Source organism: Motacilla alba, chromosome 2 (assembly GCF_015832195.1).
Source record: "Motacilla alba alba isolate MOTALB_02 chromosome 2, Motacilla_alba_V1.0_pri, whole genome shotgun sequence".
Classification (NCBI taxonomy): Eukaryota; Metazoa; Chordata; class Aves; order Passeriformes; family Motacillidae; genus Motacilla; species Motacilla alba.
Window position 1 is genome coordinate 151,204,760 of NC_052017.1, and position 26,968 is coordinate 151,231,727.

At 55.6% G+C, this 26,968-nt stretch overlaps 2 protein-coding genes across 2 annotated transcripts in view; one reads left to right on the forward strand and one right to left on the reverse strand.

Moving 5' to 3' along the window:
* The window catches only part of BOP1 (BOP1 ribosomal biogenesis factor), a 74,414-nt gene that overhangs the window by 22,976 nt on the left and 24,470 nt on the right, over positions 1-26,968 (reverse strand). The window lies entirely within an intron of this gene.
* Positions 2,535-17,453, forward strand: SCX (scleraxis bHLH transcription factor). Its single transcript, XM_038129815.1, has 2 exons — positions 2,535-3,579; positions 17,317-17,453. The coding sequence occupies exons 1-2, from the start codon at positions 3,049-3,051 to the stop codon at positions 17,356-17,358; spliced, it is 573 nt and encodes a 190-aa protein (XP_037985743.1). The 5' UTR covers positions 2,535-3,048; the 3' UTR covers positions 17,359-17,453.

A 26,968-nucleotide genomic window follows, 5' to 3' on the forward strand; every position in this document is an offset into this window, starting at 1 on the left:
ATTCCAGGGAATCCCTGGAGAAAGGGGTGAGGGAATTCCAGGGAATCTTTGGAAATGCTTCCAGTGGAGAACACAGGGAAAAGGGTGAGGGAATTCCAGGGAATTCCAGAGAAACCTTGGAGCCATTTTCCAGAGGCTCAAGGGACTCTGGAGAGCTGGGAGGGGACTTGGGATAAGGCATGGGAATGCTGTGCTTCAGGATATGGAACTGGGGGTGAGGATTTTCTTGGAATTCTGTCCATTGGGATGCGGAATATGGGATTTTGGCTGGGACTCCATGGATTTTGAGACTCCCTGTGCCTCCAATTATCCCCTTCTCCCTGGTCGTGATTCCATGGATTCTGGCTGCAATTCCCTGGATTCCGGCTGCAATTCCCTGGATTCTGGCTGCGATCCCATGGATTTTGGACCTCCCTGTGCCCCCAGTAATCTCTGTGTCCCTGGTTGTGATTTCATGGATTCTGGCTGTGATTCCATGGATTCTGGCTGCAATTCCCTGGATTCTGGCTGCGATTGCCTGGATTTTGGCCGTGATCCCATGGATTTTGGGACTCCCTGTGCCCCCAGCCTCTGCCCACATCATCTCCACATCCCTGGCTGCAATTCCATGGATTTTGGCTGGGACTCCATGGATTTTGAGACTCCCTGTGCCTCAAATCATCCCCTTCTCCCTGGTCGTGATTCCATGGATTCTGGCTGTGATTCCATGGATTTTGGCCATGATCCCACAGATTTTGGGACTCCCTGTACCCCCAGCCTCTGCCCACAATCGTCTCCACATCCCTGGCTGCAATTCCATGGATTTTGGCCACATCCCTGTGCCCCGATCACCTTCTTCTCCTTGGTTGTGATTCCCTGGATTCCGGCTGCAATTCCATGGATTTTGGCCATGATCCCACAGATTTTGGGACTCCCTGTACCCCCAGCCTCTGCCCACAATCGTCTCCACATCCCTGGCTGCAATTCCATGGATTTTGACCACGATTCCACAGACTTTGGCCGCAATCCCACAGATTTTGGCCGCAATCCCACGGATTTTGGCCGCAATCCCAGGGATTTCGGGACTCCCCGCACCCCCAGCTCAGTTCGGATCCCCCCTCCATCCCTGGGGGATCATTCCCAACCCCAGCCCGGGCCGGGCTCAGCGGGGATCCGGCCTTTTTTTTGTTTCCCCGGGAATTCTGCCGGCTGGAAGGTGCCGGAGCAGCGGAGCGGGATCGTTCCCGGCGCTAAACGAAAGCAGATGGCTCCGGGAGCTTCCAGAGGGCCGGGAAGGGGATGACAGAGGTTGGATTTCGGAAGCTGCCGAGACAGGGATTAAGTGCGGGAGCGCACGGAAGGTGCCGCGCTCCGGCCGGGAATGAAACCTCCCGCGCGGAGCTCCTGGGAGGCGCCGCTGGAAAAGCGGGGGGAGCTCAGGAAAAGCGCCGTTCCTGGGCTTTTCCAGCTGGAAATGCTGGTTTTCCTCGCGGGATGGGAGATTCCTGGAGTTCGGGGGTGGGATAAGGCAGCCTGGAGCTGGGGGAATTCCCGGCTCGAGAGACTCTGGGGATTCCATGGGGTGGATCCCGGGAATCCTGGCTGGGAATGTGCAGGGGGAGCAGGGAAATCCCGGGAGATCCCGGAGCCCCTTCCAGGGCCTTTTCCAGGGTTTTTCTGGGAGAGCTGGAGAGGGGTTTGGGATGCAGGCTGGAGGGACAGCACCCAGGGAATGGCTTCCCATGGAACAGTGGGATTTTGGGATGGAATTCCCAGAGAATCCGGGGCTGCTCCATGCCTGGAACATCCCGGGATAGCCAGAGCTGCCCCATGGAATGGGACAGGGAATGACACCTGACACCTCTGGAATTCCCGTGCCCCAATTCCCTCCTGGCTCTCCCCGGGCAGGGAATTCCAGCAGATCCCAGCGGCGGCTCCTGAAGGGTTAATTCCCGATTCCCTCCCGCCCCGGGAGCAGTGGGAATGGGAAGGGGCCGGGATTAATCCCAATTCCCAGCCGGAATCCCGCGGGAATGGGAAGGGGGAGGACAGGGACGGCGACAGCGCCAGCGGTGCCATCCCGGCACGGAAAATCCTCCGGGAATCCTCGGGGATCCCGGGATGGGATCACCGGGAATGTGGGGAGCGGATTCCCTCGGCTCCAGGCGCTCCCGGAGTGGGGACGGAATTCCAGAGGAATCCCAGAGCCCCTCCGGCAGCTCCGGTGACCTTTGGGGTCGGGACACAAGGGAATTTATGGGGAAAACCGGGAAAGAAGAGACGAATCCTCCGGGAATGTGGCGAATCCCGGGCCGGGGGGGAATTCCAGAGGGATCCCAGAGCCCCTCCGGCAGCTCCGGTGACCTTTGAGGTGGAGGGACAAGGGAATTTATGGGGAAAAGCGGGAAAGGAGAGGCGAATCTTCCGGGAATGTGGCGAATCCCGGGCCGGGGGGGGAATTCCAGAGGGATCCCAGAGCCCCTCCGGCAGCTCTGGCGACCTTTGGGATTGGGACAAGGGAATTTATGGGGAAAACAGGTTGGTGGCGAAAGGAAAACCGGGAAAGGAGCGGCGAGCTGGCCGGGAATGCGGCGAAGGGGTTAAAGCCGGCCGGGAGGGTGAGCTCAGGTAGGCCGGGCCTGGGGCTCCCCTTTCCAAAGGCTCCTTTTCCAAGGAAGCCGGGCCCGGAGGAGGGGCCGGGCCGCCCATTCCCGCCGCTATAAAATCCCGCAATTCCAGCCCGCGGCTCCCGGAGGATGCGCACGTGCGCCGGGAGCGGCGGCGAGCCCGAAAACCGGGAATAAACCGGGATAAACCACCCCCCCCCCCCTCAGAACCGGGATAAAACCCTTCAAACCCGGGATAAACCCGGGATCAAACCCCTCGGCCACCGGGATAAAACCCGGACCAGACCTCGGACACCGCGACAAAACCCCTAAAAAGCGGGATAAAAGCGGGATAAAAGCCCCAAAACCCGGGACAGAAGCGGGATAAAGCCCCTAAGGCGGATCGGCGAGAGCCATGAGCGGCCGGAGCTGAGCATTCCCGCGGCGCTCCCGCTTTTCCAGCATGTCCTTCGCCATGCTGCGCTCGGCGCCGGGGCGCTTCCTGTACCCCGAGATCAGCGCGCTGTCCGAGGACGAGGAGAACAGCGAGAGCTCGGGCTCGGAGGAGAAGCCCTTCCACGTGGAGAGCGACGCGTTCGGCATGAAGGGCGGCAAGCGGCGCAGCGGCAAGAGCCGCGGGCGGCTCTCCCGGGAGCCGCGGCAGCGGCACACGGCCAACGCCCGCGAGAGGGACCGCACCAACTCGGTGAACACGGCGTTCACGGCGCTGCGCACGCTGATCCCCACCGAGCCGGCCGACAGGAAGCTCTCCAAGATCGAGACGCTGCGCCTCGCCTCCAGCTACATCTCGCACCTGGGCAACGTGCTGCTGCTGGGCGACGCGGGCGGCGGCGGGCAGCCGTGCCACGGGGCGGCGGCGCCCGCCGCCTTCTGCCCCGCCGCCGCCGGAGCCGCCTCCCCGCCCGGCCGCGAGGCAGAGAGCGCCCAGCCCCGGCAGATCTGCACCTTCTGCCTCAGCAACCAGCGCAAAATGGTGAGAGGTGCCGGGAATAACGGGAATGACGGGAATAACGGGAGTAACGGGGTCTGGGATAACGGAATAGAGGGAATGGGGACTGGGATCTGGGAATCGCGGGATGCCCAGCCCCGGCAGATCTGCACCTTCTGCCTCAGCAACCAGCGCAAAATGGTGAGAGGTGCCGGGAATAACGGGAATGACGGGAAAAATGGGATAGCGGGAATGCCGCGGGGATAGAGGGAATGGGGATTGGGATACTGGGAATGGGGACTGAGATTCGGGAATCGAGGGATGCCCAGCCCCGGCAGATCTGCACCTTCTGCCTCAGCAACCAGCGCAAAATGGTGAGAGACGCCGGGAATAACGGGAATGACGGGAGTAACGGGGTCTGGGATAGCGGGAATGCCGCGGAGATAGGGAGAATGGGGACTGGGACCCCGGCAGATCTGCACCTTCTGCCTCAGCAACCAGCGCAAAATGGTGAGAGATGCTGGGAATAACGGGAATGACGGGAATGACGGGAATATTGGGGTCTGGGATAGCAGGATAGAGGGAATGGGGATTGAGATTCGGGAATCGCGGGATGCCCAGCCCCGGCAGATCTGCACCTTCTGCCTCAGCAACCAGAGGAAGCTCCTGAGTCCAGGAGGGTTTGGGATGCAGGGAATGGGGACTGGGATACTGGGAACGCCATGGGGAACGGGGTCCGGGATAGAGGGAATGGTGTGGGGGTGAAGGGAATGGGGACTGGGATACTGGGAATGCCGCGGGGATTGAGGGAAAGGTGGCCCGGGAGTCGGGAATGAATGCCGCAGGGATGTGGGGAATTGTGTCCCAGGATTCGGGAATGTCGTGGGGGTGAAGAGAATGGAGGATTCCGGGATGCGGAATGCCTTGGGGAATGAGGACCGGGATTCGGGAATGAATCCCGTGGGGATAAAGGGGAATGGGGATCGGGATTTGGGAATGGAGGCTCCCGGGATGCGGAATGCCTCGGGGAATGAGGACCGGGATTCGGGAATGAATCCCGTGGGGATAAAGGGGAATGGGGATCGGGATTTGGGAATGGAGGCTCCCGGGATGCGGAATGCCTCGGGGAATGAGGACCGGGATTCGGGAATGAATCCCACACGGATAAAGGGGAATGGGGATCGGGATTTGGGAATGGAGGCTCCCGGGATGCGGAATGCCTCGGGGAATGAGGACCGGGATTCGGGAATGAATCCCACACGGATAAAGGGGAATGGGGATCGGGATTTGGGAATGGAGGCTCCCGGGATGCGGAATGCCTCGGGGAATGAGGACCGGGATTCGGGAATGAATCCCGTGGGGATAAAGGGGAATGGGGATCGGGATTTGGGAATGGAGGCTCCCGGGATGCGGAATGCCTCGGGGAATGAGGACCGGGATTCGGGAATGAATCCCACACGGATAAAGGGGAATGGGGATTGGGATTTGGGAATGGAGGCTCCCGGGATGCGGAATGCATCGGGGAATGAGGACGGGGATTCGGGAATGAATCCCACAGGGATAAAGGGGAATGGGGGCTCCAGGATTTCGGATTCGGGCTGGGAATGAGGCGCTCCCGTGCGGAGGCAGCGCTGGAAGCCGAGGCTTCCCAAAAACCCGGCGATTCCCGGGTTTATCCCGGTGTTTGTCCCTTCCGAGGGGCAGCGGGAGGCAGGGAATTGCGTCCCGGGAATTCGGGAATGAATCCGGCGGGGAACTGAGTCCCGGGATCCGGGAATGCCACGGGGATGAAAGGGATGGGGACCCGGGATTCGGGCTGGGAATGACGAGCTCCCGTGCGGGGTTTCCTGGAAAATTGGCGATTCCTGGATGTATCCAGGTGAAAATTCTGCTCGTTCCACCCCGAGGGGCAGCGGGATTCAGGGAATTGCATCCCGGGATTCGGGAACGCCATGGGGATGTAGGGAACCGTGTCCTGGGAATTCAGGAATGAATCCCGTGGGGATGTGGGGAATGGGGACTGGGATTCAGGATCTGCACTGGGAATGATGAGCTCCCGAGTGGGGCTTCCCCGAAAAACAGCAATTCCCTGATTTATCCCAGCAATTCCCAGTTTATCCTAGCCATTCCCTGATTTATCCCAGCGATTCCCAGGTTTATCCCAGCGATTCCCTGATTTATCCCGATGATTCCCAGGTTTATCCCAGCAATTCCCAGTTTATCCCAGCCATTCCCTGATTTATCCTGATGATTCCCAGGTTTATCCTGATGATTCCCAGGTTTATCCCAGTGATTCCCGGGTTTATCCCAGCAATTCTCTGATTTATCCCAGCGATTCCCAGTTTATCCCAGCCATTCCCTGATTTATCCCGATGATTCCCAGGTTTATCCCAGCAATTCCCGGGTTTATCCCAGCAATTCCCTGATTTATCCCAGCAATTCCCAGGTTTATCCCAGCAATTCTCTGATTTATCCCAGCAATTCCATGATTTATCCCGGCGATTCCCAGGTTTATCCTGGCGATTCCCGGGTTTATCCCTGTGACTCCCAGGTTTATCCCAGCAATTCCCAGTTTATCCCAGCAATTCCCTGATTTATCCCAGCAATTCCCAGGTTTATCCTGATGATTCCCGGGTTTATCCCAGTGATTCCCAGTTTATCCCAGCAATTCTCTGATTTATCCCAGTGATTCCTGGTTTATCCCAGCGATTCCCAGGTTTATCCCGATGATTCCCAGGTTTATCCCGGCGATTCCCAGGTTTATCCCGGCGATTCCCGGGTTTATCCCAGTGTTTGCCCACTGCCAGGATCACGGGGAGGGATGGGATGAGCGGGAATGCCGAGGAGCTCCCGCTGGGAGCTGCGGGGACAGCAGGGCCCGCCGGAGGCGGCCCCAAAATCCACGGAAAATCAATGGAAAATCCACGGAAAATCCATGGAAAATCCTCTCTGGAGCCGCGGGAATGGGCACTGGGAAGGGCCTTGGAAAAGCGGGCAGAGACCGGACAGGGGACAGGGATTTGGGATCGGCTCCCAGCGCTCCCAGTAACTCCACAACGGCGTTCCCAGTATTCCCAGTAACTCCGTACTGGGGATCCCAGTCCCTGAGTGCCGGCACTCCCGGTTTTCCAGCGCCAGAGATCCCGGTTCCCAATCCCAGCGCTTCCAGTTCCCCATTCCAGGGCTCCCAGTTCCTCATTCCAGGGCTCCCAGTTCCCCATTCCAGGGCTCTGGAGACACTGGGAGCCATCCCGGCCATCCCAGTTCCCCCAGAGCCCCTGGATTTTGGGATTCCCTGGATTTTGGGATTCCCTCTCCTCTCCCAATTCCCTGGATTTTGGGATTCCCCGGATTTTGGGATTCCCTGGATTTTGGGATTCCCTCTCCTCTCCCGATTCCCTGGATTTTGGGATTCCCCGGATTTTGGGATTCCCTGGATTTTGGGATTCCCTCTCCTCTCCCGATTCCCCGCATTTTGGGATTCCCTGGATTTTGGGATTTCCTCTCCTCTCCCGATTCCCTGGATTTTGGGATTCCCCGGATTTTGGGATTCCCTGGATTTTGGGATTTCCTCTCCCAGTTCCCCAGATTTTGGGATTCCCTCTCCTCTCCTGATTCCCTGGATTTTGGGATTCCCTGGATTTTGGGATTTCCTCTCCTCTCCCGATTCCCTGGATTTTGGGATTCCCTGCAGGCGGAGCAGGGAAAATCCAGCACGATTTTCCTGCCGTATCCCAAATTCCCCAAAGCCCCCCCGGGAAGGGGCCATTCCAAGGGCAGAGGGGCAGGATCGGGATCCGGGCTGATCCCGGATAACCCGGAAGGGACGGAAAAGTCCTCGGGAAGGATTTGGGACTCGTCAAATTCCGGAGTTTTCCGCCCAAACCATTCCCAAAGCCCGACAGCTCTGGGGTTTGGGAAAGAGGGAATGTGGGAAAAGGGGACATTTGGGAAAAAGGGAATTTGGGAAAAGCCCAGATCTTGGGAATGGCCCTGCCCAGGCTGCTGGGAACAGCTGGGAATGGGATCCCGGCTGATTCCAGCTGGGAACGGGATCCGAACTCATTCCAGTCGGGAATGGGATCCCAGCTCATTCCAGTCGGGAATGGGATCCCAGCTCATTCCATCTGGGAATAGGATCCCAGCTGATCCCAGCTCATTCCGGTCAGGATCAGCACCCAAGAACCCGGAACTGATCCCTTCCCGAGGCTCGGGAATCTGGGAATGCTACGGCCGGGAAGGGGACCCTAAATCTGATCCCATTCCAGCATTCCCAGGGATTCTTCCAGCCCCGGATTCTCTGGGAATTCCATCCCTGAGCCTCAGCATCCTCACAGGAGAGAATTCCTTCCCAGTATCCCGATAACCTGTGGGAAGCCACTCCTGGAAGTGAGGGATGCAGGGAAAAGGGGGAATCCGGGGAAATCAATTCCTATAAATCCTCATCCCTAATTTTCCATCAATCCCAATAAATCCCCATCCCTAATTTTCCATCAATCCCAATAAATCCCCATCCCTAATTTTCCATCAATCCCAATAAATTCCCGTGTTCAATTTTAGATCCATTCCTATAAAATCCCATCATCAATTTCACATCAATCCAAAGAAATCCTCATCCTTAATTTTCCGTTAATCCCAAAAATTTCCGTCAGTAATTCCGGATGAATCCCAAGAAACCCCCATCCTTAATTTAAAAATTCCTATAAATTCCCAGGGTCGATCGGCCATCAATCCAAATAATTCCTATCCTTAATTTTCCATCAATTCCTATTGAATCCCGTCGCACTTGGAATTGGGGCTGGATTAGAACTGGATTCAGGGCTGGAATCGGGGCTGGAATTGGGGCTGGAGTCAGGGCTGGAATTAGAACTGGAATTAGAACTGGAATTGGGGCTGGAATTGGGGCTGGAATTAGAACTGGAATTGGAGCTGGATTTGGAGCTGGAATCGGGACTGGAATTAGGACTGGAGTCAGGGCTGGAATCTGGGCTGGAATCAGAACGGGAATCAGGGCTGGAATTAGGGCTGGAATTTAGGCAGTAATTAGAGCTGGAATCAGGGCTGGAATTGGGGCTGGAATTAGGGCTGGAATCGGGGCTGGGATTGGAACTGGAATTAGAAGTGGAATTGGCACTGGAATTAGAACTGGAGTCAGGGCTGGAATTAGAACTGGAATTAGGCTGGAAATGGGGATGGAATTAGAACTGGAATCAGGGCTGGAATTAGAACTGGAATTGGGGCTGGATTTGGGGATGGAATCAGGGCTGGAATCAGAGCTGGGATTAGAACTGGAATTGGGGCTGGATTTAGATCTGGAATTGGGGCTGGAATTAGAACTGGAGTCAGGGCTGGAATTAGAACTGGAATTGGAGCTGGAATTGGGGCTGGAATTAGAACTGGAATCGGGGCTGGAATTAAAACTGGAATTGGGGCTGGATTTAGATCTGGAATTGGGGCTGGAATTAGAACTGGAATTGGGGCTGGATTAGAACTGGAATTAGAACTGGAATTGGGGCTGGAATTGGGGCTGGAATTTGGGTTGGAATTGTGGCTGGAATTAGAACTGGAATTGGGGCTGGAATTAGAACTGGAATTGGAGCTGGAATTGGGGCTGGAATTGTGGCTGGAATCGGGGCTGGAATTAGAACTGGAACCGGGGCTGGGATCGGGGCCGGAGCCGCCGCTCCCGATCCGTGCCGGCTTTTTCGGGACGCGTTCCCGCGGATTTGGGGTTTATGGGGTGTGAAGGGAATCCCATCCCGCTCTTTGATCCCGAGGGTGTCGGACAAGGCTGAGGAAATGAGATCCAGCCCCTCGGGAATGCCGGGAACGCCGGGACGGGAACGGCTCCCGGGCTTTCCAATCCCACCCCAAAAGCCGGCTTTTCACGGATGGGAGCACCCGATCCCATGGGAACGGGGTGGGAATTGGGGCCCTTCCCAACCCCAAGCACTCCAGGATTCCAGGTGGGAGCAGGAGACTTCCCAAAGAGTGGGATCGGCTCCCTAAAATCCATCCTGCCCGAAAAATCCTCCCTAAAATCCTCTTCCTGTCCCAAACATCCCTCAAATCCTTTTCCTGTCCCAAAAATCCCAAAAAAATCCTCCCTCGAATCCCCTTCCCATCCCAAAGATCCCTAAAATCTTCTTGTCCTGAAGATCCTGAAAAATCCTCCTGCAAATCCTTTTACCATCCCAAAAATCCCCAAAATCCTCCATCTGTCCCAAAGATCCCCCAAAAAATCCTCCCTAAAATCGTCTTCCTATCCCAAAAATCCCCAAAATTCTCCCTAAAATCCTCTTCCATTCCCAAAAATCCCAAAAAGTCCTCCCTAAAATCCTTTTCCTGTCCCAAAAAATGTTCCTTCAAATCCTCTTCCCATCCCAAAAATCCCTAAAATCCTTTTCCTGTCCCAAAAAATCTTCCTGTCCCAAAAATCCTGAAAATTCTCCTCCTGCCTCATAGATCCCCAAAAATTCTCCTTAAAATCCTCTTCCCATCCCAAAAATCCCAAAAAATCCTCCCTAAAATCCTTTTCCTGTCCCAAAAAATGTTCCTTCAAATCCTCTTCCCATCCCAAAAATCCCTAAAATCCTTTTCCTGTCCCAAAAAATCTTCTTCCTGTCCCAAAAATCCTGAAAATTCTCCTCCTGCCTCATAGATCCCCAAAAATTCTCCTTAAAATCCTCTTCCCATCCCAAAAATCCCGAAAAATCCCCCCTAAAATCCTTTTCCTGTCCCAAAAATCCTCCATAAAATCCTTCCCCTCTCCCCAAAAAAATCTCCCTAAAATCCTCTTCCCATCCCAAAGATCCCTAAAATCTTCTTGGCCCAAAGATCCTGAAAAATCCTCCCTCAAATCCTCTTCCCATTCCAAAAATCCCTAAAAATCCTCCCTAAAATCCTTTTCCTGTCCCAAAAATCCCGAAGCCGTGGCTGCAAGGGATCTGATCCTGACGCCGCCCCATCCCTGGAAAAGCAGGAAAAGGAGCGGGAAAATCGGGATGGGCTGAGCCGAGAGGGATTTTTGGGGGGGAATTTGGGATCTGGGAACATCCCAGGGATTTTTGGGCTGAGCCCAAATCCCGGGAAAACTTGGGAGAAGCCGATCCAGGGCGGTTTCCCAGCCGGAATCCGAGGGGTAAATGGGATCATTTGGGGAATTTTGGGATAATTTGGGAAAATTTGGGATAATCTGGGTCGGGAGTGGCAAAGGCGGGAAAGGCCAATCCCGGGAATTCCTTGGAATTCCCAAATGGGGAGAGGGGCCCCGATATTCCCGACATCCCACCCCAAATCCCTGAGGAAGGGTTGAGCTTTCCCGGGATTTTCCACACTGGGGGAGCTGGGATCTGCTCAGATCCCAAAAATTCCCAATCCAAGCCGGGAATTCCGGCTGGGACAGCTCCGGGACTGGAAAATCGGGATTTGGGGATGAAGGGATTCCCAGATCCCAACAGAGCCAAGGGAATTCTGGGAGCCAGCAGAGACCTGGGATCCGGAGAGGTTTTCCCGGGATCAGGGAGAGATCGAGGTGGGAAATGGGAAAAGGTGGAAAGGATCCTTGGGATCCTCTGGATCCATGGGATCTTTGGGATCCTCGGGATCCTGGCACCTTCCATGGGGAGGGAGGGGATGGGAGACGCGTCCGGAGAGAATTGGGATAAAGGAATTCCCCTCTGGAATCTGAAGATCCAGGGGGAATTGGGATCTGGAAGGGATTTAGGATGAAGGAATTTCCCTCTGGAATCTCCTCTGGGTACAGGGGGGAATTGGGATCCAGAGGGGAATTGGGATAAAGGAATTCCTGTCTGGAATCTGAAGATCCAGGGGGAAATTTGGATCCAGAGGGGATTTGGGATCCAGAGGGGATTTGGGATAAAGGAATTTCCCTCTGGAATCTCCTCAGGGTCCAGGGGGAATTGGGATCCGGGATATTGGGATCCAGAGAGGATTTGGGATCTGGAGGGGATTTGGGATAAAGGAATTCCCCTCTGGAATCTCCTCAGGATCCAGGGGGGATTTGGGATCCAGGGGGGGAACTGGGATATGGAAGAAACTGGGATCCAGAGGGGATTTGGGAAAGGTTATAGGGATACAGGAGGATATTGGGAGCCAGAGGGAATCAGGATCCAGACGGAATCAGGATCCTGACGGAAATTGGGATCTAGAGGGAATTTGGAATTCAGAGGGATATTGGGATCCAGAGGGGAATCAGGGCCCGGAGCCGCTCCGATCCCGTTCCCAGCCTGGAATCCATCAGGAAGGGCCGATCCCGGTGCCATTCCCAGAGCATTCCCGACCCTCCCAGCACAGGGAAGGAACGGGAAATCCTGGGAAATGGGAAATCCCGGGAAAGGGGAAATCCCGGGAAAGGGGAAATCCCAGGAAAGGGGAAATGAGAAATCCCGGGAATCCCAGGGAAAACCCTGGCACAGCTTCCCAAGGAAAGCCTGGAATCCGCACGGAGGGGTTTGGGATGGGAGCAAGGATTTGGGATGGGAGCAAGGATTTGGGATTTGGGAGCAGGGATTTGGGATTTGGGCAGTGATTTGAGAATTTGGGACGAGAGCAGAAATTTGGGATCGGGGATTTGGAATCAGGGGTTTGGGATGGGATCAGGGATTTGGGATTTGGGATGAGAGCAGGCATCGGGGTCCCGCTGGAATTTCAGGACCAAAACCTCTCTGGAGCTCCGGGAAAACCCTCCCGGATGCAGAGGGGCCGGGGAGCTCCCCCAGATCCCAATCCCAGCAATCCCAGCCCTCGGAGCCGGAGATTCCAGGTGCTTCCCGCATCCCAGTCCAGGTTTTCCATGGAAAAATCCCAGATTCAGGCGCAGGGAGCAGGAATTCCGTGAGATTCCCAAACCATCCCGGAGCCAGGAGTTTCCCTGAGCCGTTCCCGCTTTTCCCCAGGACGGGTTCACCCCCAGTCCGGGATGATTTTCATGGAAAAATCCCGGGTTTAGGTGCAGAGAGCGGGAATTCCATGAGATTCCCAAATCATCCTGGAGCCAGGAGTTTCCCAGAGTCGTTCCCGCTTTTTCCCCTTTAGGGCAGCACCCGCAGTCCCGAATTTTAATGGAAAAATCCCGGATTTAGGCACAGGGAGCAGGAATTCCACGAGATTCCCGAATCACCCCGGAGCCGGGAGCTTCCCTGAGTTGTTCCCACTTTTCCCCCTTCAGAGCTGCACCCACAGCCAGGTTTTCCATGGGAAAAAATCCCAGATTCAGGCGCGGGGAGCAGGAATTCCATGAGATTCCCGAATCACCCCGGAGCCGGGAGCCTCCCCGAGCCGTTCCCGCTTTTCCCCAGGACGGGGTCACCCCCAGTCCGGGATGATTTTCATGGAAAAATCCCGGGTTTAGGTGCAGAGAGCGGGAATTCCATGAGATTCCCAAACCACCCCAGAGCCAGGAGTTTCCCAGAGTCGTTCCCGTTTTTTCCCCTTTAGGGCAGCAGCCGCGGTCCTGGATTTTCATGGAAAAATCCTGGATTTAGGTGCAGAGAGCGGGAATTCCATGAGATTCCCAAACCACCCCGGAGCTGGGAGTTTCCCTGAGCCATTCCCGCTTTTCCCCCTTCAGAGCTGCACCCACAGCCAGGTTTTCCATGGGAAAGTCCCAGATTTAGGCACAGGGATTGGGAATTCCATGAGATTCCCAAACCATCCCAGAGCCAGGAGTTTCCCCGAGCCATTCCCGCTTTTCCACCTTCAGAGCTGCACCCACATCCAAGTTTTTCATGGAGAAAATCCCAGATTTAAGCACGGGGAGCAGAAATTCCATGAGATTCCCAAATCACCCCAGAGCCGGGAGCTTCCCCGAGCCGTTCCCGCTTTTCCCCAGGACGGGGTCACCCCCAGTCCGGGATGATTTTCATGGAAAAATCCCGGGTTTAGGTGCAGAGAACAGGAATTCCATGAGATTCCCAAACCACCCCGGAGCCGGGAGTTTCCCTGAGCCATTCCCGCTTTTCCCCCTCCAGGGCAGCACCCACATCCAAGTTTTTCATGGAAAAAATCCCAGATTTAGGCACGGGGAGCAGGAATTCCGTGAGATTCCCAAACCACCCCGGAGCCAGGAGTTTCCCTGAGTTGTTCCCACTTTTCCCTCTCCAGGGCAGCACCCACATCCAAGTTTTTCATGGGAAAAAATCCCAGATTTAGGCACGGGGAGCAGGAATTCCATGAGATTCCCAAACCACCCCAGAGCCAGGAGTTTCCCAGAGTCGTTCCCGTTTTTTCCCCTTTAGGGCAGCAGCCGCGGTCCTGGATTTTCATGGAAAAATCCTGGATTTAGGTGCAGAGAGCAGGAATTCCATGAGATTCCCAAACCACCCCGGAGCCGGGAGTTTCCCTGAGCCATTCCCGCTTTTCCCCCTTCAGAGCTGCACCCACAGCCAGGTTTTCCATGGAAAAGTCCCAGATTTAGGCACAGGGATTGGGATTTCCATGAGATTCCCAAACCATCCCAGAGCCAGGAGTTTCCCCAAGCCATTCCCGCTTTTCCACCTTCAGAGCTGCACCCACATCCAAGTTTTTCATGGAAAAAATCCCAGATTTAAGCACGGGGAGCAGAAATTCCATGAGATTCCCAAATCACCCCAGAGCCGGGAGCTTCCCCGAGCCGTTCCCGCTTTTCCCCAGGACCGGGTCACCCCCAGTCCGGGATGATTTTCATGGAAAAATCCCGGGTTTAGGTGCAGAGAACAGGAATTCCATGAGATTCCCAAACCACCCCGGAGCCAGGAGTTTCCCAGAGCCATTCCCACTTTTCCCCCTTCAGAGCTGCACCCACATCCAAGTTTTTCATGGAAAAAATCCCAGATTTAGGCACGGGGAGCAGGAATTCCATGAGATTCCCAAACCATCCCAGAGCCAGGAGCTTCCCCGAGCCATTCCCGCTTTTCCCCCTTTAGGGCAGCACCCGCAGTCCCAAATTTTAATGGAAAAATCGCAGATTTAGGAGCAGGGAGCAGGAATTCCACGAGATTCCCGAATCACCCCGGAGCCGGGAGCCTCCCCGAGCCGTTCCCGCTTTTCCCCGTTTTCCAAAGCCTGCCCGAATCCCGAATTCCTGCCGGAGGTGAGGGGGAAAAGTGCGGCGGGATTTTCCCAATCCCCGTTTCCGCTCCAGACGGCCCCGAGCTCCCGGGGATTGAACATCTGGGAAATCGGAGCAGAATTCCCCCTTTTCCCTCCCCTTCCCACCCTCGGGAACAAAGGGAGAGCCGGAGCCGCACGTGCGGGGATGGAAAACGGGGGAGGCCTGGGACGGGGAGGGAAAACGGGAATTGCATCCCAAAAAACTGGGATGGAAAACGGGAATCGGATCCCAGAAAATGGGGATGGGGAGAAGGGGGAGGATGGGATGGGGAGGGAAAATGGGAATTGGATCCCAAAAAACAGGGATGGAAAATGGGAATTGGATCCCAGAAAATGGGGAAAGGTTTGGGATGGGGCAGGGAATGGGAATTGGATCCCAAAAAAAAAAAAGGGATGGAGAACGGGAATTGGATCCCAAAAACTGAGACAGAGAAAAGGGAGAGGCTGGGATGGGGATGGGAAACGGGAATTGGATCCCAAAAAACGGGGATGGGGAGAAGGGAGAGGTTGGGATGGGGATGGGAAATGGGAATTGGATCCCAAAAAATGGGGCTGATTAGGAGGAGTGGGGGATACTGGTGATACTGGGAACACTGGGAGTGACAGTGGGGTACTGCTGGCGACAGGGGGCACAGATGGGTGGCACTGGGGCTGTACTGGTTATACTGGTTATACTGGGGTTATACTGGTTATACTGGTTATACTGGGGTTATACTGGGGCTGTACTGGTTATACTGGGGTTATACTGGGGTTATACTGGGGCTGTACTGGTTATACTGGGGTTATACTGGGGCTGTACTGGTTATACTGGGGTTATACTGGGGCTGTACTGGTTATACTGGGGTTATACTGGGGTTATACTGGGGCTGTACTGGTTATACTGGGGTTATACTGGGGCTGTACTGGTTATACTGGGGTTATACTGGGGTTATACTGGGGCTGTACTGGTTATACTGGGGTTATACTGGGGTTATACTGGGGCTGTACTGGTTATACTGGGGTTATACTGGGGCTGTACTGGTTATACTGGGGTTATACTGGGGTTATACTGGGGTTATACTGGGGCTGTACTGGTTATACTGGGGCTGTACTGGTTATACTGGGGTTATACTGGGGCTGTACTGGTTATACTGGGGCTGTACTGGTTATACTGGGGTTATACTGGGGCTGTACTGGTTATACTGGGGCTGTACTGGTTATACTGGTGGCACTGGGAGCTGTACTGGGGATGGCACTGGTTATACTGGGGTTATACTGGTTATACTGGGGGCTGCACTGGTGATACTGGGGTCATATTGGTTATACTGGTTATACTGGGGTTATACTGGGGCTGTACTGGTTATACTGGGGGCTGTACTGGTGGCACTGGTGGCACTGGGGCTGTACTGGTTATACTGGGGTTATACTGGTTATACTGGGGGCTGCACTGGTGGCACTGGTGGCACTGGGGCTGTACTGGTTATACTGGGGCTGTACTGGTTATACTGGGGGCTGTACTGGTGGCACTGGTGGCACTGGGGCTGTACTGGTTATACTGGGGTTATACTGGTTATACTGGGGGCTGCACTGGTGGCACTGGTGGCACTGGGGCTGTACTGGTTATACTGGGGTTATACTGGTTATACTGGGGGCTGCACTGGTTATACTGGGGTTATACTGGTTACACTGGTGGCACTGGGGCTGTACTGGTTATACTGGGGTTATACTGGGGTTATACTGGGGCTGTACTGGTTATACTGGGGCTGTACTGGTTATACTGGTGGCACTGGGAGCTGTACTGGGGATGGCACTGGTTATACTGGGGTTATACTGGTTATACTGGGGCTGCACTGGTTATACTGGGGTCATATTGGTTATACTGGTTATACTGGGGCTGTACTGGTTATGCTGGGGTTATACTGGTTATACTGGGGTTATACTGGTTATACTGGGGTTATACTGGGGTTATACTGGGGCTGTACCGGTTATACTGGTTATACTGGTGGCACTGGGAGCTGTACTGGGGATGGCACTGGTTATACTGGGGTTATACTGGTTATACTGGGGGCTGTACTGGTTATACTGGGGGCTGCACTGGTGGCACTGGTGGCACTGGGGCTGTACTGGTTATGCTGGGGTTATACTGGTGGCACTGGGGCTGCACTGGTTATACTGGGGGCTGCACTGGTTACACTGGTTATACTGGGGGCTGCACTGGTTATACTGGGGGCTGCACTGGTGGCACTGGTGGCACTGGGGCTGTACTGGTTATACTGGGGTTATACTGGTGGCACTGGTGGCACTGGGGGTGACTGGGGCAGGGGAATCCCAGGATCAGGGTAGGGATCGGGAACAGCTCTGAGGGATCCTGGAAGGATTCCCTGGGAATGGATCCTGGGAGAATTCCCTGGGAATGGGATCCTGGGAGGATTCCTGGGAGAATTCCCTTGGAATGGGATCCTGGAAGGATTCCTGGGAATGGGATCCCTGGAGAATTCCCAGGGAAGGGATCCCAGGAGGATTTCCAGGGAAGGGATCCTGGGAGGATTCCCAGGAAGGGATCCCAGAGGATTCCTGTGAAGGGGATTCCGTTGGGAAGGGGATCCCGGGAGGATTCCATGGGAAAGGATCCCGCAAGGATTCCAGAATTCCCAGTTCCAGGTTTGATCCCATCTCCTTTCCCTCCCGCAGAGCAAAGACCGGGACAGGAAGACGGGACAGCTCCGGAGCTAGGCCGGGAATTCCAGCCGGGAATCCCAGCCGGAGCAGGGAAGGCCACGCTGGCGGATTCCCGGATCCAGGGACATTTTCCTGCCGGATCCCGCGGGAAGAGCGGCGCCGACATTCCAGCGGATCCCCCGGGCCACAGAGGATGTGCCGGAATTCTGGGATATCCAGGGAATGCACCCGCAGAGCCCCAGGGATGGCGGAGCCACTCCGGGAATCCTCAGGAATTCCTTCCCCCGGATTCCGGATCATGGAACACTTGGATCTTTGGGATCTGCTCCAGGAATCCTTAGGAATTCCTGCTCCAGGATTCTGGATCACGGAACACTTGGATCTCTAGGATCCACTCTGGGAATCCTTGGGAATTCCTTCCCTCAGATTCCGGATCATGGAACACTTGGATCTTTGGGATCTGCTCCGGGAATCCTTGGGAATTCCAGTCCCGAGATTCTGGATCACAGAACACTTGGATCACTTGGATCTGCTCTGGGAATCCTCGGGAATTCCTGCCCAGGGATTGTGGAACATGGATCACTTGGATCTCTAGGATTCGCTCCAGGAATCCTCAGGAATTCCTGCCCCGGGATTCCGGATCACGGAACACTTGGATCACTTGGATCCACTTGGGAATCCCTGTCCCAGCATTCCTGCACATGGAACACTGGGATCTCCTGGATCCGCTCCAGGAATCCCTGGGAATCCCTGCCTTGGGATCCATGGATGCGCAAAGGAACCCTTGGATCTCCCAGATGCACCCAGGAATCCTTGGGAATCCTGCCCTGGGATTCCTGCCCATGGAACACTTGGATCTCCTGGAGCTGCTCCGGGAGTCCCTGGGAATCCCTGCCCCGGGATCCGTGGATGCTCATGGAACTTTTGGCTCTCCCAGAGCCACTTCCCGGATCCACTTCCTGCTTGGAGCCGCTCGATCCTAGAACTGATCCTGGAATCAATCCCGGAACCGATCCTGGAATTAATCCTGGAACTGATCCCAGAACCAATCCTGGAATTAATCCTGGATCTGATCCCGGAACCGATCCTGGAATTAATCCTGGAACTGATCTTAGAACCAATCCCTGAACTGATCCCGGCACTGATCCCTGAACTGATCCTGGAATTAATCCCGGAACTGATCCCGGAATCAATCCCTGAACTGATCCCGGAACTGATCCCAGAAAGGATCCCAGCACCGATCCCTGAGCGCGGGGTGCGGGGGGCTGCATTTTTTGGGAATTATCAATCACATGCTGGAATTTCATGTTGTTGATGTGGGAATTAATTAAATCCAGAATTTGTGTCAATAATCAGGAATCTGGGTCATGATCCTTGAGGGAATTCCTTTCCCCTTATTCCCTTCTATTTCCCTTTCCCCTTTTCCTTTCTCTTTCCTTTTTCCCTTCCCCTCTTCCCTCTTTCGCTTTTCCTTTCCCCTTTCCCATTTTACCTTTTTCTTCCCCATTTCCCTTTCCCCCTATTCCCTTTTTCCTTTTCTTATTCCATTTTCCTTTCCCCTTTTCCCTATTCCCTTTTTCCCCTTTCCCCTTTCCCCTTTTTCCCCTTTCCCCTTTTTCTCTATTCCCTTTTCCTTTCCCCTTTCCCCTTTTCCCTATTCCCTTTCCCCTTTCCCTTTTCCTTTCCCCTTTCCCTTTTCCTTTCCCCTTTTTCTTCCCCATTTTCCTTTTCCCCTATTCCCTTTTTCCTTTTCCTATTCCATTTCCCTTTCCCCTTTCCCTTTCCCCTTTTTCCCTATTCCCTTTCCCCTTTCCCATTTTCTTCCCCATTTCCCTTTTCCCCTATTCCCTTTTCCTTTCCCTTTTCCCTTTCCCCCTATTCCATTTCCCTTTTCCTTTCCCCTTTCCCTTTTCCCTTTACCTTTTTCCTTTTCCCATTCCATTTTCCTTTCCCCTTTCCTTTTCCCTTTTCCTTATTCCCCTTCCCTTTTCCCTTTTCCTTCCCCTTATTCCCTTTCCCTTTTCCTTTCCCCTTTTCCTTCCCCTTTCCCATTTTCCCTTTTTCTTCCCCATTTTCCTTTCCCCCATTTCCCTTTTCCCCTATTCCCTTTTCCTTTCCCCTTTCCCTCTTTCCCCTTTTCCTTTTTCCCTTTTTCTTCCCCATTTCCCTTTTCCCATTTTCCCTTTTCCTTTCTCCTTTCCCTTTTCTTTTCCTCTTTTCCTTTTCCTTTCCCCTTTCCCTTTTTTTTCCCCCCTTCCCCTTCTCCTTTCCCTTTTTCCCTATTCCCTTTTCCTTTCCCCTTTCCTTTTTCCCTTCCCCTTCCCCACAGGTTATTCCTGGCCACCCCCGACATTCCCTGTGCTGGAAGGAGCAGGTAAAAACCAGGAATTTGGGAAAACTTGGCAAAACAAACTCCAGCACTTCCCAAAGTTCCCCCTGCGGATCCCAAGGCAACGGGATGTTCCCAAATCCGTGTGCTGAGGGAAAGGCCTGGAATGTGGGGCACCAGGAGGGGGAGGAAACTGGGATCAGAACTGGGATTGGGATCAGAACTGGGATTGGGATCAGAACTGGGATTGGGATCAGAACTGGGATGGGCTCTGGGATCAGAACTGGGATTGGGATCAGAATTGGGATTGGGAACAGAACTGGGATTGGGAACAGAACTGGGATGGGCTTCTGGGATCAGAATTGGGATTGGGAACAGAACTGGGATGGGCTCTGGGAACAGAACCGGGATGGGCTCTGGGAACAGAACCGGGATTGGGAACAGAACTGGGACAAGACTCAGATCCAGCAGAGAACCGGGATAAGCCCCAGGATCAGGATTCCCATGGGATTCCCTGATCCCCCGATCCCAAGTGATTCCCATGGATTATCCAAAGGCGGTGGCACCGAGGGGGACTGGGAATGAGGGGAGGGCTGGAGGGGGAGGAGGATTCCTGGGAAAAGGATGATGGGTCCACGGGAAGAAAATCAGGGAATTGCAGAGCTTGGAAAAGCCTCTGGAGCCTCCCAAAGCCATCCTGGCCCTGTCCCCGTCCCACACCCACGGGATGGGGATTCCAGCTGGGAATGGGGATTCCAGCCCAGAATTCCAGCCTTCTCCAGGGGTATATTCCTGAAAATCCCAACTCGATGCTGTTCCCTCTGGTCCTGTCCCTGTTCCCAGCCCTGGCTGCTCCCCCCGGGCTCAGCTGGAGCAGGGAAAAGGCTCCGGATCCGGCCGGCAATGCCACGGGAATTGCAGCATTCCCTGATCCCACAGATCCCGAGGGGCTCCTGTCCCCCTTTTCCCAGCTCCTGGCCCTTCCCCAGCTTCCCCATCCTATCCCGGGAGCATTCCCGGCTCATTCCCGGCTCCATCCCTGCCCCCGCCGGGGCCTGGCCCGGGATTTTCCGGGACATTTTTGCTCCATGAAATCAGCGGAGGCTCCTGGATCCGCACGTCCCGGCCTTGGCTCCCGCGGGATTGGCCCCGAGCCCGCTCCCGCTGCCAGCCCGGCTCCTGGAATTCAGGAATTCAGGAATTCGGGCCCGCGGCCCGGGATGGCTCCGCGGCGGAGGAATTTTGGGATCCGCGGCCATCCCGGGCTCGCTCCAAGGGCCGGGAGCTGCTCCCGATTTCCCTGCGGGCCCGGGAGACCCAAACTGGGAAAGGAAGCTCCAAACTGGGAATTTTGGCCAGCCTGGAGATTCCTGGGAGAGGATTCTGCCTCATTCCCCGCTCCCGAGGCAGATCCAGCAGGACTGCCCCGGGAATCAGCCTCTGGAATGTCCCCATGGAGCTGCCCGGGGCCACCGGCCCCTCCCGATCCAGGGAATCAGGGAAAACCCCTGGGAATGGGGATTCCATCCTGGCCCCATCCCACATCCACAGGGATGGGAAATCCAGGGAATGGGGATTCCATCCCGGCCCTGTCCCCATCCCACATCCACAGGGATGGGAATTCCAGCTGGGAATGGCAACTCCAGCCCGGAATTCCAGGGGGAATATTCCCAAAAATCCCCCTCTGGGCGGCTCTGGGGGTGCCAGGGGTGGGATATGGATCCGAGTGTTCCTAAATCCCACCGTGCCGGGAAGGTGAGGCTCCTCCAGCTGCCAGAATTCCCAAAAAACCCTTCCATATTCCAGGAGAGCTGGAGAGGGGTTTGGGATGCAGGCTGGACGGACAGCACCCAGGGAATATTGGATTCCAATGGAATACTGGGATTTTGGGATGGAATTCCCAAAGAATCCGAGTCTGCTCCAGCCCTGGAACATCCCGGGTTAGGAGGAGCTGTCCCTGCCCATGGAATGGCTGGGAAAGGATGATCCCTAAAATCCCTTTCAACCAAAACCATTCCAGGATTCCACAGACACCCTTGGAATTATCCCAGGCCAGGACGGAGCATCCCAGGATAGCCGAACCGTCCCTGCCTATGGAATGGGACAATCCCTAAATCCCATTCATCCCAAACCATTCCAGGATTCCATGGACAACCCCAGAATTATCCCAGGCCAGGCTGGAGCATCCCAGGATAGCCGAACCGTCCCTGCCTATGGAATGGGACAATCCCTAAATCCTGTCCATCCCAAACCATTCCAGGATTCCCTGGACACCCCAGGAATTGTCCCTGGCCAGGCTGGAGCAGTCTGGGATACCGGAGCTGTCCCTGCCCACGGAATGGGACAATCCCTAAATCCCATCCATCCCAAAGTTTCCAGGAGTCCCTGGCACCCCTGGAGTGCTTCCAGCCCCCATTCCCAGTGAATCCCAGCCCCCATTCCTAATTCCTGACCACTCCCAGTGAATCCCAGTCCCCATTCCCAATTCCTGACCATTCCCAGTGAATCCCAGTCCCCATTCCCAATTCCTGACCACTCCCAGTGAATCCCAGTCCCCATTCCCAATTCCTGACCATTCCCAGTGAATCCCAGTCCCCATTCCCAATTCCTGATCATTCCCAGTGAATCCCAGTCCCCATTCCCAATTCCTGACCATTCCCAGTGAACCCCAGTCCCCATTCCCAGTGAATCCCAGTCCCCATTCCTAATTCCTGACCATTCCCAGTGACTCCCAGCCCTCACTCCCAGTGAATCCCATTCCTAATTCCCAGTGAACCCCAGCCATTCCCAATGAATCCCAGCCCCCATTCCCAGCGAACCCCAGCTCTCATTCCCAATTCCTGGCCATTCCCAATGACTCGCAGCCCCCATTCCCAGTCCCAGCCCCAATTCCCAATGAACCCCAGCCCCCATTCCTGGTGACTCCCAGCCCCCATTCCCAATGAATCCCAGCCCCCATTCCCAGTGAACCCCAGCTCTCATTCCTAATTCCTGACCATTCCCAGTGAATCCCAGCCCCCATTCCCAATCCCAGCCCCCATTCCCGGTGGCTCCCAGCCCCCATAATTCCCAATCCCCGGCCATTCCCGGCCCCTGGAATGAGCTGCCAGGCTCCCACCTGATCCATCAGCAGCTGCTCCCGGCCATTCCCGGCCCGCACCTGCAATTCCTGCCGGGAACCACATGTGACCCCTCCTGTGATCCCTGATTTATTCCCTGCCAGCGCTCTCCCCCTCCTCGCCAATGCCTGCCAGCTGGGAATCGCCCCCCCACCGCATCCCGAAAAAACCCGATCCCAAAAAACCCCGGGGGGCGCATCCCGGACAAGCCGGGCGGTGCCAGAATCCCGGGCACCGCGCTCCCCGCCGTTTTCCATCCCGCTTTTCCCGGTTTTTTCCCTCTTTTTTTTTTCCCCCCGGCGCCGCGCCCCCCTCCCCGCTCTCTCTCCAGGCGCTTCCCGAGGCCGCTCCAGGTGCGGCGGGAGCGCCGGGAAGCGCCGGCCCCGCGCCGCCTCCCCCGTGTCCGTCTGCGGCGGGAGCAGGAAGCCAAATCCGCCTCTGGAATTCTTCACTCGCTCCTCGTTGCCGGCTCCCGCGGGATGCCGGGGTCAGGCTCCCTCTCCCGCTCTCCCGGTTTTCCCTGGATGAGCTCGGGTTACAATGCCGGCTCTGTTCCCGCCCGGGCCCCCGGCGAGCCCTAATCCCGCTCCGCTGGCTCCCGGATTGATTTCGGGGATTTGGGATCGTTCCCGGCTTTTCCTGCGCCTCCCCGGCTTCTCCGGGCCCCCGCGGAGAGGTTCTGTCCCCGGGAAACGGGGGAACGGGAATGGAGAGGCCGGGAAAGGACGGGGAAACGGGATGTGGGGAACCGGGATGTGGGGAACCGGGAAAATGGGAAATGGGGAACTGGGAAAATGGGAAACGGGATGTGGGGAAATGGGAAACGGGATATGGGGAAACGGGGAAAATGGGAAATGGGGAAATGGGATGTGGGGAACTGGGAAAATGGGAAACGGGATGTGGGGAACTGGGAAAATGGGAAATGGGATGTGAGGAACCGGGAAAATGGGAAACGGGATGTGGGGAACTGGGAAAATGGGAAATGGGATGTGGGGAAACAGGATGTGGGGAACTGGGAAAATGGGAAATGGGATGTGGGGAAATGGGATGTGGGGAACTGGGAAAATGGGAAACGGGATGTGGGGAACTGGGAAATGGGAAATGGGATGTGGGGAACTGGGAAAATGGGACGGGGAAATGGGATGTGGGGAACTGGGAAATGGGGAACTGGGAAAATGGGAAATGGGATGTGGGGAACTGGGAAATGGGGAACTGGGAAAATGGGAAATGGGATGTGGGGAACTGGGAAATGGGATTGGGAAACTGGGAAATGGGATGGGGAAAGGGATATAGGAAATGGGATTGGGGAAATGGGATGTGGGGAAAAGGGGAAATGGGATATGGGGAACTGGGATATGGGATATGGGGAAATGGGAAATGAGAAATGGGGAAATGAGAAATGGGATATGGGGAAATGGGATGTGGGGAACTGAGAAATGGGGAACTGGGAAAATGGGAAATGGGATGTGGGGAAATGGGAAAATGGGAAATGGGATGTGGGGAACTGGGAAAATGGGAAATGGGATGTGGGGAAATGGGAAAATGGGAAATGGGATGTGGGGAACTGGGAAAATGGGAAATGGGATGTGGGGAAATGGGAAAATGGGACGGGGAAATGGGATGTGGGGAACTGGGAAATGGGGAACTGGGAAATGGGAAATGGGATGTGGGGAAAGGGATATGGGGAACCAAGAAATGGGAAATGGGATGCAGGGAACAGGGGAATGGGATTGGGGAAATGGATATGGGGATATGGGGGAAGGGATTATGGGTATATGGGGAACTGGAGATGAGGATATGGGATATGGAAAGCAGGACTGGGGAAATGGGATGTGAGGAACTGGGAAATGGGATTGGGAAACTGGGAAATGGGATGGGGAAAGGGATATGGGAAATGGGATTGGGGAAATGGAATGTGGGGAAAAGGGGAAATGGGATTGGGGAGCTGGGGACGGGGATGTGGGGAAAGGGATATGGGAAATGGGATATGGGGAAATGGGATGTGGGGAGCTGGGAAAGGGGCTGGGAATGTGTGTCCCGGAGCCTGAGATCCCATGGGATGAGCCAGGGAAGGAGGGTTTGGAATGCTGGAGCCACCTGCTCCGCGTGCCTCAGTTTCCCTCCGGAACAGAGCTTTCCAGGGGTTTGGGGGGGGGGGGGGGGGGGGGGGGTCTCTTCCCAGGGAAGGATCCCAGAGCGGAGCATGGACACAGAGATTCCCGGAATTCCGGGATGGACAGAAGGAGGGAGGGAAGGCTGGACCTGGATCTTCCCAGCTCCACACACGGGATTTCCATGGACAGGGACACTTCCCGTGATCCCGGAATGCTCCAGCCTGGCCTGGGACACCCCCAGGGATCCCCTGGGATTCCAGACTGGTTTGGGATGATCCCATTCCCATGGGGCAGCTCCCGCTACCCTGGGGTGTTCCAGCCCTGGATTCTCTGGGAATTGCATCCCAGCATTCCAGTTTTCCATGGGAAGCCATTCCCTGATTCCCATCCCTCCAGCCTGCATCCCAAACCCCTCTGCAGCTCTCCCAGAAAAACCCTGGAAAAGGCTCTGGGATCTCCTGGAATTCCCAGCTCCCCTGCACATTCCCAGCTTTCCCCTCATCCCAGGAGCATCCCAGCTGGAATTCCCAGCTTTCCCCTCATCCCAGGAGCATTCCAGGAGGAATTCCCGGCTCCCCTGCACATTCCCAGCTTTCCCCTCATCCCAGGAGCATTCCAGGAGGAATTCCCAGCTTTCCCCTCATCCCAGGAGCATCCCAGCTGGAATTCCCAGCTCCCCCTGCACATTCCCAGCTTTCCCTCATCCCAGGAGCATTCCAGCTGGAATTCCCAGCTTTCCCCTCATCCCAGGAGCATCCCAGCTGGAATTCCCAGCTTTCCCCTCATCCCAGGAGCATTCCAGCTGGAATTCCCGGCTTTCCCCTCATCCCAGGAGCATCCCAGCTGGAATTCCCAGCTCCCCCTGCACATTCCCAGCTTTCCCTCATCCCAGGAGCATTCCAGCTGGAATTCCCAGCTTTCCCCTCATCCCAGGAGCATCCCAGCTGGAATTCCCAGCTTTCCCCTCATCCCAGGAGCATTCCAGCTGGAATTCCCAGCTTTCCCTCATCCCAGGAGCATTCCAGCTGGAATTCCCAGCTTTCCCCTCATCCCAGGAGCATCCCAGCTGGAATTCCCAGCTTTCCCCTCATCCCAGGAGCATTCCAGCTGGAATTCCCGGCTTTCCCCTCATCCCAGGAGCATCCCAGCTGGAATTCCCAGCTCCCCCTGCACATTCCCAGCTTTCCCTCATCCCAGGAGCATCCCAGCTGGAATTCCCAGCTTTCCCCTCATCCCAGGAGCATTCCAGCTGGAATTCCCAGCTTTCCCCTCATCCCAGGAGCATCCCAGCTGGAATTCCCAGCTCCCCCTGCACATTCCCAGCTTTCCCTCATCCCAGGAGCATCCCAGCTGGAATTCCCAGCTTTCCCTCATCCCAGGAGCATCCCAGCTGGAATTCCCAGCTTTCCCCTCATCCCAGGAGCATTCCAGCTGGAATTCCCAGCTTTCCCTCATCCCAGGAGCATTCCAGCTGGAATTCCCAGCTTTCCCCTCATCCCAGGAGCATCCCAGCTGGAATTCCCAGCTTTCCCCTCATCCCAGGAGCATTCCAGCTGGAATTCCCGGCTTTCCCCTCATCCCAGGAGCATCCCAGCTGGAATTCCCAGCTCCCCCTGCACATTCCCAGCTTTCCCTCATCCCAGGAGCATTCCAGCTGGAATTCCCAGCTTTCCCTCATCCCAGGAGCATCCCAGCTGGAATTCCCGGCTTTCCCCTCATCCCAGGAGCATTCCAGGCGGAATTCCCGGCTCCCCTGCACATTCCCAGCTTTCCCTCATCCCAGGAGCATTCCAGCTGGAATTCCCAGCTTTCCCCTCATCCCAGGAGCATTCCAGCTGGAATTCCCAGCTTTCCCCTCATCCCAGGAGCATTCCAGCTGGAATTCCCAGCTTTCCCTCATCCCAGGAGCATCCCAGCTGGAATTCCCAGCTTTCCCCTCATCCCAGGAGCATTCCAGCTGGAATTCCCAGCTTTCCCCTCATCCCAGGAGCATCCCAGCTGGAATTCCCAGCTTTCCCCTCATCCCAGGAGCATTCCAGCTGGAATTCCCAGCTTTCCCCTCATCCCAGGAGCATTCCAGCTGGAATTCCCAGCTTTCCCTC

Coding starts and splice junctions, on each gene's coding strand:
- SCX (XM_038129815.1), top strand. CDS start 3,049: ATGTCCTTCGCCATGCTGCGCTCGGCGCCGGGGCGCTTCCTGTACCCC. Junction 3,580..17,316: donor TCAGCAACCAGCGCAAAATG/GTGAGAGGTGCC, acceptor TCCCTCCCGCAG/AGCAAAGACCGGGACAGGAA.